The sequence below is a fragment of the Lepisosteus oculatus genome, chromosome 4, assembly GCF_040954835.1.
Source record: "Lepisosteus oculatus isolate fLepOcu1 chromosome 4, fLepOcu1.hap2, whole genome shotgun sequence".
In the NCBI taxonomy this organism is placed as follows: Eukaryota; Metazoa; Chordata; class Actinopteri; order Semionotiformes; family Lepisosteidae; genus Lepisosteus; species Lepisosteus oculatus.
This window is the reverse complement of record NC_090699.1, coordinates 57,057,696-57,073,021: the sequence shown is the minus strand read 5'-3', so window position 1 is coordinate 57,073,021 and position 15,326 is coordinate 57,057,696. Positions and strand designations below refer to the sequence as shown.

General features: G+C 40.4%; 1 protein-coding gene across 1 annotated transcript; it reads right to left on the bottom strand.

Moving 5' to 3' along the window:
• Positions 1 to 2,949: 2,949 nt before the first annotated feature.
• Positions 2,950 to 13,636, bottom strand: gmppb (GDP-mannose pyrophosphorylase B). Its single transcript, XM_006630959.3, has 10 exons — positions 13,445 to 13,636; positions 11,452 to 11,586; positions 10,970 to 11,050; positions 10,472 to 10,520; positions 9,462 to 9,604; positions 8,145 to 8,303; positions 7,836 to 7,914; positions 7,043 to 7,170; positions 5,545 to 5,727; positions 2,950 to 4,253 (listed from the first exon to the last, which is right to left on the bottom strand). Exons 2-10 carry the CDS (start codon positions 11,578 to 11,580, stop codon positions 4,122 to 4,124), a joined length of 1,083 nt encoding a protein of 360 aa, XP_006631022.2. The 5' UTR covers positions 11,581 to 11,586; positions 13,445 to 13,636; the 3' UTR covers positions 2,950 to 4,121.
• Positions 13,637 to 15,326: the final 1,690 nt, after the last annotated feature.

Genomic DNA, 15,326 nt, shown 5'->3' with positions numbered 1-15,326 from the left:
AACTTCCAAAATGAGGGAGCATATCAGCCAAAAGCCCCCCGCCCAGCGGACTTTAAAAGGTGCTATCGGTAAGCCTGCACTCTCACATCTCAATAAACGGTTACGCAGGCATAAAGTTGTTGCTAGAACTTCAACCCATTTCTAAATGTAAACTGTTTTTTGAAAATACTTTCTGCTCATTAACCTGAGCTCAGCACTCCCTGTGCTGTAAACCTGGAGGTAAACAGAAGGACAAAATAGTGCAGTTCTATGAAATGAAAACTTGAAATGAAGCATTGAAATGAGCTAAGGCTCTTTTCTATTGATTCACAATGTGGATAAACCAGGCTGTGTTTTAGGCCCTGTGTTAAGCCATTCAACAAACGCTGAACAGGTACCAACAGGGGCCAGGGTAGTCCTGCTTCACGAGTTGTCCTATTTGTAGTGTAGCAAAGTCAGCAGCAGTCTCAAAGAGCAGAGCCCCTGCTGCAATCAATAGGAGCCGGGAAACGAGATGCCCAGGCAGTGGTTCAGGATTTTATAGATCATCTACAGAAATAGCCTCTCGGAAAACAAGAGGAAGGATAACAGAAATTCTCCCTTGCCTTTCTATGCAGCCAAAACCAATGATAATACAGTGCATTTATTTATAGAGATACACGAACGGTCATTTGCCCTGATCAATAACTCGGGAAAGACAAATAACACTCACACCATGCCGCACAGGTAACATAAACCTGGCAAAGGACACAGGAAACAAGACTGCAAATGACATAGTGCTCTTATTTTAGATTTCGAGATGTTTTCGCATTTAGAACATTTGGTGTATTTGGTTATTAAAAAAACGTCTCCCTTTTAATATTTGCTCTACTTTTGATCTGTCTTCAGGAAACCACTGGTTACTTTGACTCTGCCTTGATTGGGATGGCAGTCTATCACAGAGACAGTTTAGAGAGACAAATTAACCACAAATGGGCAAAACGGCATCTCCCAGCAGAGACTCAGGGAGAATGTTCAACTCCACACAGAGAGCCCCAAATCCAGAGAGAACCCAAGAGCTGTTAGCAGCAGTGCAACCATCCCTCATCCTGCCACCCAGCTTAAGAGGCTTTTACAAGAATATGTAAAAAGGTGTCCAGTTTTAAATTGTAAAAATCCTGCATTCTTTAAAAGTAAATTAACAATACCTAGATCAGTACAGAAATGCCACAGTCCTTAACTACCTTGATCAGGTCAACATGCAGCCCCATGTCTTTAACTATGACCTGCCTGACAAATTGTTCCAAACGTATAGGCACTGGCGAGATTGTAGAATTTAAAACTTGTCATGAAAATGATTATACCCAAGAAGCAAATCACGTCATATACTAAGCATATGTAATCTTTTTCGGCCTAGGAGACTATTGCTTTGAGCAGAGTGAAAGCCAACTTCATGGTTTACATATTACCAAAACCCTGAAGGGTCTGTAAAACTGTGGCTTGTCTACAGTACTATCTACAAGTGATATAAAACTACTCTGAGTAAAGTCTCTGTGTGGTAAATAAATTCTGTAGAGATCTTGAGAATGACCTTCCTCAAAGAGATATTGGAACATGGAAAAAAAGCGCTCAACTGATGAGTCCTTGTTTGTGCTGTTTGGTTCTAATCAAAAGCAGCTTTTCAAAGGAGGACTTGAGAGTGATACTACAGTCAGTGTAAAACAGCTTAAGTAAAGCATGGGAGTAGACAAATACAAGAACAGAATATTGAAGATGTCAGAGACATACATAAAATCATTCTATTCCCTCATTTATGAGCTATTCCCACAGTAACATGTTAAACTGGACAGAGATGAGTATTTAAGCATGATAAGCACATGGAGTAAAAATCATATTTGGAACATAATTTTTTTTAGAATGTTGGAACCTGTTAGGAGTTTCACAAAATCCTGATACCAAAATCATCAAGACCACGCAGGATTACATGGATGCCAAGATAGTTAAGCAGCAACCAAACCACAGGGATAAATTGTGGAAAGTGTTATAGGATATTTGGAACAATATTTTACAATTCTTCATTGATCACGTATGTGGAAGTATGAAAACAAGGTGCAAAGCTAAATATTTTGAACAGCTCACATGCCAAATATTAATACACTCAACAATGGATTAATTTGGCTTTGGATATGTTCTGTAAACTGTGTGTGAAGAATTTGCTTAATATAGGCTGCATTACATGCCCATTTTGTTTTGTTTCTATATGTCCAATACTGTCCATTATATAGGTGTTTGTCTTTCCACAATTACATTTCCAGCATTCATCCATTCATTCCAACATTTCACCCATTTGCTGACATTAAACAAGATTAATCGCACCTATGCTATTGTAAACTGTGCCAGTCCCACAATAACCCGATTACCCCCTATATTTCTTCGAACAAACCACAGGTGGCATTTCTGTGTTGTATGTCACAAGTGTTACTCACATCTTGAGCGAGGGTCACGTAAAGTGTGAAGCCAGTCTTAAGGGCAAAAACATTTCAGCTCTTTTCGCCGATAACACAATGTGTATGTGCACCGTAATAAAGCAAAGAAGAGGGTGAGCCAGCTGTCAGGTAGAGCTGTAAAGGCAGATAAACAGTAATATACACTGGATAATATAAAGATACCTTGAAGGGCTCACCTTCTTTTTCTCCCATCAAAAATCAACTAACTTTGAACATCACAGTCGACAGATATCTGGCTAATCGGGAAAAAAAAGTGACTGTAAGCTGTGACTCAGACACAAAGGTCCGTGGGGAATCAGTTACATTAAAGTGATGTTGAGGACAACAGTCTTAATCCGCGTCCCCTCTAGAGAAAGAAAGAGAAGCAGATGCAGGAGAGGAACAGAATTAGTCCACTACAACCTCCCCCGGAGCTGAAGATCCAGTTAAAAACCCTTCTTGGGGAAAAAAGCACCACATTAAACTTCAAGAATAAGACGAGCGCTTTAGAATGGGTCAATAATCTATATTTTAAAAAAATGCTTCCATAAAATATTTGCATTACAGATTCACTTCTGTCCATTGTTCTCTGGGGGCAGCTTTCGTGGCTGACGCTGGCTTTCGGAAGCTGGTTTCCCAGGTCTTAGGCGCTGCTGGTGCAGGAGTGCCACAGTGTGGAGGTCCCGGTGCAGTGTGTGCTGAGAGACACAGGGAGAAGAGGGGTGGCGTTCCCTCCCGGCTTTCTATAAATCGTACAAGGCTGCCTCTGTCCAAACTCCTTCATTCTTCTGCTTCATGGTATTTTACACATCACCCCGCCACTGTTTAACACTTTTATTCATCTTGATTCCTAAACCACACATGCCTATCTCCTTCACTCACACACAGACACACTTGCAGTCGCCTAGCGCTGGCCTTCCTCATGAAGAATTGAGCAAGGACATCCCATTTACAGCAGTCACTGTGCATGCACGTCAATACAATACCACCAATCCCTGTTTTAGCGTTTAGAGATTGTGAACTAAACATTCATTGACTAATTTGCTTAAGGTCAAACGTGTTAGATCTTCATCATACTTGACTCCCTTTCCGGAATTATTCATAACATGAAGAAACTTTATAATATATAACTTAATATAATATAACTTTATATGTAAGAGACTTTAGAAACAAGAGGAAAGCACTTCCACTTTACCAGAACTAACATGTCCCCAAATTCCAGTTGTAAACTACCTGCTTATATAATACAATACTAAATCTGTTAACTTCTTAAGGCCATGTGATATTAAGCCTCTTCCACCCCATCATTCCCAGAGTCTGTTACAACAACAACAAAAAAACATTTAAAGGAAACTGTTGAAAATTGTCCCTGGCAGCAACCTCAGCAGCAGTCTTGAAATGTGCAAATCACCAGAGATGAACAGTTTTGAATCTAAATGCACAAACTTTGCTCTTCTCCTTTCTTTCATTAGTGTGCACGTTCCCAAAAAAAACCTCAACCATGCTCTCATGCCCATCTGTACAGCAACCAGCACACACACCTTTAACCAAATCCCTCGGCCCCACAGCAGCTACACGTGAATTTGAACACTGGCAGCCTCTCTCCTCGGCTCCTTGTCAGTCTGTGGCTTGGTCTCTCTTTGACACACTGCCACCTGTGTCCAGTGAGCTCCTGTCCTACATGATGATACGCGGCTCAGGTACGGATTCTGCAATGGACTTGTGGGGCAGCACATTGGCCCCATTCAGGTAGAGCTCATCATTCACGATGACATCCTCCCCCAGGACAGTCACATTCTCCATCCGCACCTGGAGACACAAGGCACTGTCACTGATAGCGCTGCACTGTGCCAGTGCATAAGAACGTATGTAGAGAGATGAGGATACAGTGCAGAGAAGGAAGGGAAAATATCAAGTGTATAGAGCAGGGGTGTCAAGCATTCAATCTGCAGGTTGGGTCTGGCCCACTTCGCTTTGATCTGGACCGTCAGCAAGGATTCAATCTGTGTTTTGTCTTAAAAAGAGGTATGAAAATACTTGTGGTGTAGAAAAAAGTGAGGGTGGGTGTATATACTGTAATTGCTCATTTATACTCTCCAAATATTGAATGAGTTAACGCAACAATCATTATTTAACAGAAAGGAGATTTCCTTAATATACCGTAATTATAATAGATAGTTCTGCTTTTAAAGGTTCACAGCTAAGTATTCTATTAAATATCCCATACTAAATTGGGTAATGACTAAATCGCCATCTCATGACTATGCATTGACTGCTACTTGCATTTCAAAGTATTTCCTTAAGCAATAAATACCAAAAGCATAAAGTACTACAAATGCGTGGTATCAATGGCCTGCTTGAATTAACTTCATAATTAAATGTGACCTACCATAGCAAATGAATTATAGATTTGATTAATTGAATTTAACACCCTTGCTCTAGAGAAACAGACAAGGACAGTGAGGGAGTCCTCAGAAAGAAATTAGGAGGACACAACTTGTATGTGAGATGACTCTATGATAGGCAGGAGCCAAGAAAGCTAAATGAGCTAAACACCTGTTTAAAAGTTTTCACACTTCCATCAGCACAGGTTCACCTCCAGCTTTCAAAACTAACTCTGTAGTACAGCAGAGAAGACCTGTGCGACTACGTTTGACACAAAACTGGTTAAAAGGTGACTGCTTTCTGCTCTTTGTATCTATACTAAATCTTATAAATACGACAGTATTCAAATAAGAAGTTCTCTGTGGAACAAGATGTAGAATATGGATTTGTGATTATTCAGGGTGAGCAGAACAATGTGAAGGACTGAACCAAACGTTTTCAGTGATGATTAAGATAAAGAGATTGTTCTGGCCATAGATCAGGGGAACTGTCCCTCATGTTTCTCAAGCCAAACCCACACTCCTGTTGACTAGTTGAGTTTTAACAAGCGAGTGCACAGTAGAGCCAATATATGTACACAGCAATCTGCGTCTGTCATAAGCATGTGCAGTCTGTAAGTGAAAAAGTGTATTCTGTGGCGTCACTGCAGGAGCTAATTTCGGAAATGCAAACTGTCAGCAGTGGGTCTGTCGACTGGGAAGGATGGGAAACTTACCCACTGGCCCACAGAAGAGCTCCAGCCTATGATGCAGGATTCCAGCCAGGAGTGGGAGTGCACCCGGGCCCCTTTCAGCACTGTACAGCGCTTAATCCTCACCCCATCCTCCAGCACCACGCCTGCCCCCAATGTCACATTAGGCCCGATGGTACAGTTCTCCCCGATCTGAGCAGTGGGGTCCTTAGAGAGAGGAAGAGGGGGGCATCAATAATTGCTCATCCTGCATTGACAGGTCAGGACAACACCAATATACCAGCATTAATGATCATTATCACTGGATTTAGAAACTAATCCATGAGCAAAGGAAATAAAAACCATATTCTATAATCACAAAACACAAGTAATTATTCTGGTTTATATTCAAGCAAGAATACTCAAACATACTTACAAAACACTCACAGAGAAAGCTAATTCTATTTCCTCCACATGTATATATTCTTTTAATTATTCTACTAGTAGTAGATCCAGACTGTATCTAAAATTACACTACAGTACCAAAGTCAAAGCAAACAACTTCCTTGGCAATCATTTAAATGAAAAGGTAGTGCTTGTTGCCCTCTTGTGGGAGAAATATGAAATTACAGGGAAACTGCAGAGCAAAAACAGGCTTCTATGACAGCCAATCGTGGTCCTGGAGGGCAGGTGTTTTCTGCTAATTATTATAACTCAGCTGGCATAATTGGACAAATTTTACATTTTCTTCCAGTTCTTTGGGTACAGCTGCAAGAGACCCAGAAAACCTGCAAACACATAGTACCTCCAGGACCAGGATTAAACAGCCCCTAATTTGTGAAGGGTTATAATCTACTAAAAATATGAAATAAGCATTCAAGAACAAACATATGCCACCACTTCATTCTCAACATGAACACTACTAAGACAATAGGTAACAAACTTCATTTAAGTGCATGTAGATTGATATCTGGGACTATGAAGCAATTTCTCTGGTACAAACTGCTAAGGTGACACATAAGAGTTCTTACACTGTGTTTATACAACCTGGATGCATAAGATGGGTCAAATGATGTCCTCTTTGTGTCTGATACTTCTCATTTCATATAAAGTACTATTGTCTGCAAGACATTTTTATCGCAAGAATGCCAAACACAAGCATTAACAAGGACAGAATGAAAAACTAATAAGAAGACGTATTTTCCGACTTTGTAGAATTTAAAATGTGACAAAAAGGAACTATTTAGTTCTTCATTTTCAAGAGCTTGTTTAAAGAAGGGTCCCATTAATGTGCTTTTTGAATCAACTCCAATGGGAAGAGGTTCCAAACATCTACCACTCTATCTAAGAGCAACACATTATTCTTTGTTCTAATTACATTTGCATCTAACCTCTATTTACACTCTCCTGTATTACTTTGTTGTCCTCATTTTACAAATTTATTTTTTATTTGCAAATGCCTCAATCAAATCCTGAGTTTCTAGATGTATTCCAGCTCTGGAGTGTGACCCTTGAACAGTGTCTGGGTGTGGATCTAACTCACCACCAGTACATTTCCCACGAAGCCAGATCCAGTGCGCAGTTTCTCAGGGCTGTGCTGCCTCACGGACTGCAGGTACATGCACATACCTGTCAGGAAGTCCTTGGGCTGACCGATGTCCATCCAGAAACCTGCAGGTGACATTGTGACATTCAGAACAGATCTACGTTTGTTCTCCTAGCCATTGATTTGTACTACTTGCTTTAATCGACAAAGGAACAAATAAATATTTGTATCTTATTGATGAACATTTGGGAACCCTAAAACTTGATATTTAGAATGAAGAATAAGGAAGAATATTCCTGCCTTTCAAATCACGGATTGTTCAAAGATGACCGACATAAAGGAATGCTACTTCACTCCCATAAGGTTCACTGCTGTGTGGACAAAACAAGTGATTTGTAAACTTAATTGGACCGACAAATTATCGAACCAAACCACCATATCTAATATTGCTCTCAATTACAGCATGGTAAGAGAGGAGCATTATTTCCTGTCCAACTCCAAATAGTCTTAACCTTCATAAAATACACAAACGCTGCTCTACTCTGGAGCAAACACTCTCAACCTGAGTAGTGCAGCTCAGGTTCCTTCCCATGTATATTCCTAAAATATGTATGTAAAACTAAACTGTATATTATATTGGTTCTGTGTTGTATACTGAACAAGCCAGGGCTCTCATCCCAAGGATCATGATGGGCTTCAAAACTCCAAAATATGGTTCAGTAAAATGAATCCCTCCGACACCTACACCGTCTCACTCACACAATGACAAGAAGGAAGTATGGTGGCTCACCTTGGAGCTCCATGGCATACAGATGTCCCTCCAGAGCCATCACTGGAAAAATCTCCTTCTCAATGGACGTCGGCCTGAGCTGAGACCACACAGAGAAGAAGCGTCATTTAGCGTCAGCCTGCCCGCAGGTAGAGCTCAAAAACGCGGCATCATTCAATTGTCAGCTGGCACACCTGAGCTGTTCCAATGGTGTCCAACAGCTGCAGGTTTGTCATATTGCAACAGCGTCAAGCCATTCCGCATCTCCACATCTGATCCCATAAGGCCTCTGCAGGCTGCTTAGGTAAAGAAAAGGATGAAAGGCCTTACCTGGATCCTGTCCAGCATGGTAGGGCTGAAGATGTACATTCCTGCATTGATCTTGTTGGATACAAAAACCTGGGGCTTCTCCACAAAGCGATGAATGCGTCCATTTTCCCCCTCGTACACCACTACTCCATATTTGGAGGGCTCCTCCACCTTGGTCACCTGCAAATGACAGAACAGTCAAGTACTGCCACAGCACTGACAATGCATATTCTGCCTTTTAGTTTCAATCTTTTTATTGAGGTTTTACCAGGGGAACAGTCCATCAAGATAAACAAACGCAGTTTCCAAATTATAAATCCCAGTAAATTCCCGACCCCGGATCCCTCTCCCCACCACACCTCAAACCAAAGAGTCTACGGAATACGGCAAAAGGTAAAAACAAGTAAACAACTTGTTAACAAAAGAATAAAACTAAAAACAAACACGGAGCAGTACCGGGATTAAAAATCAAAGAAAAGACACAAACTAAAATCAAATAAGGATAAGAAATTATGGGACAGAGAAACAACAACAAAATGCTCTACTTAGGGTACATCCTCAGAGTCTGAAAGCATTTGCTTCTCATTATGGGTAAGAAAACGTTCGCAATGAAACCATTTTGTGTATGCATATTTTTCTGCCTTTTAATTCACAAAATATACATACCAGGACAACACAACTTCCTCAAGGCCTGGCTGATGACCAGATGCAAGACCTATCATACTGTATCTCGGGTTACCCTTGACCAATCATTATTTGCAAAGGCATTCTATGACATCCACTCTCAGACCCTTCCTGCTAGAGAGGTTTAGCCAGGAACGGCTCTATATGAATTGGAATATGATCCCTGTACACAATACAGTACTACTGACTCTCAGCCCTCACAATGTGGAAGTACTGTATATAGCCTCACAATGTGGAAGTACTGAAAGTCAAGACTGGCTAGAATAAAACAAACAATTAAAAAAAAGTTTGGGTAATAGAAACAGCAGTTCCAGGTATGTAAGATGTTACTCAACTGAGTGTAAAAGCTGGTTGCTGAAAACATTCAACATTCAAACATCAGTTTCGCCCATTCTCTTGGGCATTGATACAGTATGTTTCCCTCTCTTGAATGTACGGCCAGGATTTATCACCGTCATCTCTACACAAGCTAGTGTGGAGTGTGGGGGACAGAGTACAAGTGGGTATTCCCTAATTTCACAGTCTAAACACCTTCACCTCCATGCTGATCCCAATCGTGGAACACTGAAAAGATTCCTGACCCGCTGTTCCCTCACCAAAACGCGGGTGATACGCAGTTAAGGGGAGAGTGATGTGGACGTAGAGGTCACTCACCACTATGGTGCCCTCCTTGCCATGGTGCTTGTGGAACTTGAGCATGTCCTCGAAGGGGAAGTCACAGATGACATCGCTGTTAAGCACAAAGAAGGGCTCTGTGTTGTCAGTCAGAAGCTCCCTGGCCAGAGCTAAGGGCCCCGCTAAAACACAGATGAACACAGTCATCACTAAACCCACCAAGAAATACATCAAAATATCAGCCACTGAACAGTGAGCCTGCAGTAATCATTCGCACATAAAACAGGACGTCCCCTTTAACGGCCCAAGTTCACCCATTGTTTTTAACAAAGGGGGTTCTCTGTCCTGAAACGATGCTCTCTTGTTATTCACATTCAACAATTGCAAACTACTTTATATGCAACTACTTTTATAGATCAGATTATATATTCAATATTTCTCATTATTCAATATTTTTATTTAATTTTATGTAATACTTTAGCATGGGTGTTGGGGTCATGTAATACTTTAGCATGAGTTCATCTGACTAACGAAAACACCAGACGAAAAGAGTCTTCACCTCTTTTATTAGTGTTGGGTACATTTAATTGTGCCAGTCTTGACAGAAAGTAGTTGGAAAGGCAATGGCTTGCTATCTGACGACACCATTGCAAACCACATGTGAACAGGAATGAGTAAAAACTTGATTTGATCCTCTGGTAAACTGATAATCAGATTCAGAAAAATTATCCAAGTTATTAGACCAAGGGGAAAGTGGATCACTGAGCAAGTCAGTTATTCACCAGCAGTGAGGGAATTCATCCTTAATTAATTAATTCATCCTGAGCTAAATATATGACTATATCAATAACACTGAAGTGCTTCTCAGGCACAGCTCACCACATCTTACTTCTTAATCTCACAATATTGTTTTTTAAAAAGCGAGAATTTCCCTTTTCATATGTTTTTATGCCTTTCAGTCTTCAAAGTCTGTACTTATTAAGGTGCTCAAGAGCAATTATTGTTGTTGCTGGTTTTAGTATTTTTCCAGTCCTTCCTGATTCACTTACCTGTTCCCAATGGCTCCTTTTCATGAGAGAGGGATATTCGAATCCCAAGCTGTGAGAGAGCAAGATAAGAAATGGCATGAAACACAGAAGCTCGGCGAAAATGTCCCGCTTTAAAGCGATTCAAACACTAAATACGGGTATTCAGCACCCACAAGTAGTGGGTAGTCTAACATCAGACATAAACATGCAGGAACTAGATGCTCCTCTGGTAAGGCAGCAAAGCTGTCTATGTTACTGTAATCCTTTAAGGTTATGTCTAATATATCCACATGTATTGACTGTACATGTTCAAATGTGAAAATTATAGCCCTTCAAATGTAACCATTTATATATATGCCTCTGACTAGTTGTACTAGTTGTAAAAGTCATAATATGAACAAAGTGCCGATACAGTATGTGACAGTGAATATCAAAGTCACCCTGAATCCCCATGTCCCTTATAAACTAAGCATTCCCAGAAATAAGCTCCTTCTCTTTCACATCTTCCAAGCCACCTACCCTCTGCTCCTGGGCCTTCATTTCCTTCTCCAGCAGCTCAGACATGTAGCTGACAGCCAGGATGACATGGTTCACACCAGCCTAAGCAATGCAAAAAAAACTCCACTTAGCACACAGACCATTTCCCTTGGACTTAAGACCATCACATACCACAAGGAACTACTCTGAATGGAACCTGAACTACTCTGGTTACAGACAAAAATACATAAGAACAAGACTGATTTTTCTTTTTGACTGGCAGCTTTTTGTAAGAAAAACAGCTCAGGAATGAAGATTCACAGAAGAACAAGTTTCAAAACATAATGGTTATTTCTATTAGTAAAACACCCTACCATGGTTGAAGACTTACCTTGAATATTAGCAGAGTCCTTGATAATTTTACTTCCACTGTTTTTAAAGGTGGGACACCATAGATGATCGGCAGGACTCAGTCAATTTCCTGAAGGAATAATTACTTTCAATCACACAAAATCTGTACTGACCTTCACCAGGGCTTCCACCTGGTGCAGAAGAATGGGCTTGTTGCAGAACTCCACCAATGGCTTTGGCACGCTCAGCGTCAGGGGTCGAAGTCTTGTCCCATAGCCACCAACCAAGATCAGCGCTTTCATGTTGACCTGAAAGATGGTGTAGAGACAGGTGGCTCAGTCTGAGGCAGGCATCTCCTCTAAGCACTGAACATTCAGCTCTTTCAATTTTCCCTCTACACACCCCTATGTAACTTCATCTTTGCATAATGCCAGCTGTAACTGTTGGACCGTTATCACTTCACATGACTCCCTCTATAATCCTGTCACCACGGCCTCAGCAGTTCAAGTGCCTTTCCAAGTCTTGATCAGTGTATGGAAGGACTAAATAAGGACATAGGATCAGTTTACCACCTTCTCTTTGTCTAATTTTCTTCACAATACAAAGAACTTCTGTTGCCCTTGAACCACTACAGCTTTGATTTTTCAACCAGAGCTCTTTAATATTATCCTTCGGATGAGACGTAAAACTCAGGTCCTGACTCTCTGTGGTCATTAAAAATCCCAGGGCGTTTCTAGAAAAGAGTAAGGTTGTAACTCCTGCGTCCTGGCCAAATTTCCCATTGGCCTTTATCAATCATGGCCTCCTAATAATCCCCATCTATAAGTTGGCTACATCACTCTGTTCTCCTCCCCACTGATAGCTGATGTGTGGGGAGCGTTCTGGCGCACTATGGCTGCCGTCGCATCATCCAGGTGGATGCTGCACATTGGTGGTGGTGTAGGAGAGTCCCCATTACCAATAAAGCGCTTTGAGTGAAGCGTCCAATAATATAATATAATACATTACTATTATTATCCTTCTGTGGTGGCAAAAACTTACGGTAGAAGACCATATTCAGAGTAAAGCCAAGCTAACATATACTTTGGATTTTTTTTATTTCAGAGTGGAAAATAAAAAAAAATCACAATGTATTTAGCATGACATGCATCTCATGATAGGCAAAACAGATTGCACAGTTCAGCTTCAAATTTGTGTGACTTTTCTATGGTTACAATGGAGGCTGGGTTATGGACGAGCTGAAGACTGTCAACACAATTACTGAATGGTGGACACTGTATTTATTCTTCTGTTTATGGGAGATGAAATAACACTACAGAAACTGACAGTAATGCAGAAATTACATCTATTATGAACTGACATTGACCTCACCTTTAATGGATCATACCACAGAACAAGAGACAGAAATAAAAATATTTTGAAACAGAAGGTCAATAAGACCCTCGTGGCAAACACAGAAGTCACTTAACAGACACAAAAACCCATAAAAACACACTGAAGTAAAAAAAAAGGCGTTTTTTTTGCAAGTTCAGAAGAATGTAATATAATGTATTTGAACATTGCTACTTTCACTGCCTGAAATGTCCAGGAAGACGAAGACTCAGAGATCGTGATTCACACTGCATCTACAATCTACTGTGTCTGTTCAACAAGTTAGTCCAGTTATTCGAGGTAGTTAGCGAATTGAAAACATGACGTCACGGCTGGTTACGTGTAAAAAAACATTTCATTCATAAAAAACACGAATAACAATTATCGGCAGGATTACATTTGACGCACTTCACGGTTTAATTAAAAACTATGTGCACTGTAATAACTGAAAAGTATTAGTCCCGAAACATAATCATTTTTTTCGTGGCATATGAAGTGAACGAAAACACCTGTACCATCACAGGTTGTGATGAGTAATTGAACGAACTGGTATGCAGCACTGTACAGTATTGTTGCACACATTAACAAGCGTCCTGCGAGCTATGATGAAAAATACATTCAGCAGTTACTTTTTCTTCGAATGCACACATCAAAGTCTAAAATGGAAAAACATTAAGATGAGTTAATACTGAAAACAACACTAAAAATAAAGGCAGAACCCGAATGAAAAAAGCAAACTTCATACAGCAGCACATTTGCCGTTGAGAATCAAAACCTTCTCACTTCGTCACTTACCTGCTGTATCAAACTTTAGGATATTTCACTGTTCGGCCTGGAATGTGTACTCAAAACAGCGATCTCGATACGGCAGGGCTGTTAAATAATTTGCACAATATATAAACTACAATATTACTGTTTTCTCTTTCGTGAATGACTGACAGCACAGTAACTCTATCAAAGGGGCGGGACAAGACCACAATGCATTTGAACAACAACTACTACGAAATCTGGGGTTAGGGGTCATTGGGAAATACCACTTTGCAGGAAGGTGACTTTAACAAAATTATGAATAAACTCGGTGAAGGCAGCAAGATGCCCCTATACTAATATCTAGCGACTAATATAAACATGGCATTTATATTTGGGATTTTTCTTAATTCGAAACAAATAAAACGTCCTCTTCTTTTTATCAGCACGTTGGTTCTTCCATTCGGTCACCTAGCAACCAATGGACGCCAAGTTGTGAGGAAATAGGGAAGTTGCGAAGGGGGAGGATGAGTAAACCACATTACTGCAGAGTCTCCTTACTCATCATTCAGATTATAACACTACTGCTCCTTTGCATTGTGTTTTGGCTGCACAATTACCTCAGCGAGTGTTTTATTTTGTACATCCTGGTTTGACCGCGCCCCTTCCACGGTGCTTGCCGGCCTATCACAAGGAACTAACGTGGCAAGGAGGAAGTAGTGCGAATTGTCCAATAGCAATCGCACACAACACTAAGGTCTTTTTTTTTTTGCTGACGTACATACGAGTTACCCATGACGTATTAGTCCATTTGTCCAATTAGAAAGAAGCAAGTTGAGCAAGTGCATAGTTAAAAAAACGATCTCAAATAAAGGTACGTGACTAGAATTCTGGTGATTTAGTCTTCCTTGCATTAGGCGGGTGAAGACAATGAAGATAATGGTAAGGGGTTCCATAGTTAGATGGTTAGATTTAGAGCTTTTAATACAGTGATTACCGTTGTAACTACACCTATATTATTGTTAGTACCAGAAAGACGTGTATTTTAGAGTACCGTGAAATGAACTACATGTTAAGAACTGAAACAGTCTCTGAACGCCGAGGTGAATCCAAGAAAATCTTATTTTAGTCCAGTTAGCTTGCAAAATATAGCGTGACCTCGTATTGGCGACGTTTAATGCGAAAATACAGTGGATGGGTTGATTTTCCATATGCATACGGTCCAGAGACGTCCTTCTGACAGCCCCTGGGTTTATAATGTAAAGCATATCCATACTACTCCCGGTTTTATAGGTAACAAATCAATCTTTATGACTCTGGAGAACTTGTGATAAATTGTAGGAAATCTGGTGAATAGAGTAATTTACACATGATTTGGAACATAAATTGAGCCCTTAAGACCCAAAGTTCCCTGAATTAAAAGCAACTTGCTTAATTGATCACTAACTTACAATGGCTCCCTGATCTTCAGAAATGAGTGATTTTGGATGAAGACCATTGTGGGTTTTGAGAACCAGTGCTGGTGACCCCTTTATTATAGGCTGGTGGTTCTCACCCCTGGTCCCGAAGGACAACAGTGCCAGTTTTAAGTCCAACTGGGAATCCACCGATAACCAGTGCGAAAGGATGCTTGATCTATTTGCTGGTTCATTCTTTTTTCTGCATTAAGTCCTTGGTTTCAGAAATACCCTAAAGAATGTTATATGCACCTTCCACAAATATACATTTATAAGTCTCTCCTCAACTTCCTAATTATTCCCATTATTTCTGTCTTAAAAGCTTTTAATTATGAGCACAGATAGGCACGACATTGCATCAGGCACACCTAAAGTTTTTTTTTTCTTCGGTTACTCTGGTCACATTTTTAGTTAACATACCTGGATAACTCTGAAACCGAGGAATTGGCACAAAATTGATAGTTAGAAACTCC

What these genes read in the sequence shown, in the direction of transcription:
- gmppb (XM_006630959.3), bottom strand. Translation starts at nt 11,580, where the DNA reads ATGAAAGCGCTGATCTTGGTTGGTGGCTATGGGACAAGACTTCGACCC. An exon ending in TGAAGGCCCAGGAGCAGAGG is followed by an intron (nt 10,521 to 10,969) that starts GTAGGTGGCTTG and finishes GCTCTCTCACAG; the next exon opens with CTTGGGATTCGAATATCCCT. An exon ending in CCATGCTGGACAGGATCCAG is followed by an intron (nt 7,915 to 8,144) that starts GTAAGGCCTTTC and finishes GTGTGGTCTCAG; the next exon opens with CTCAGGCCGACGTCCATTGA.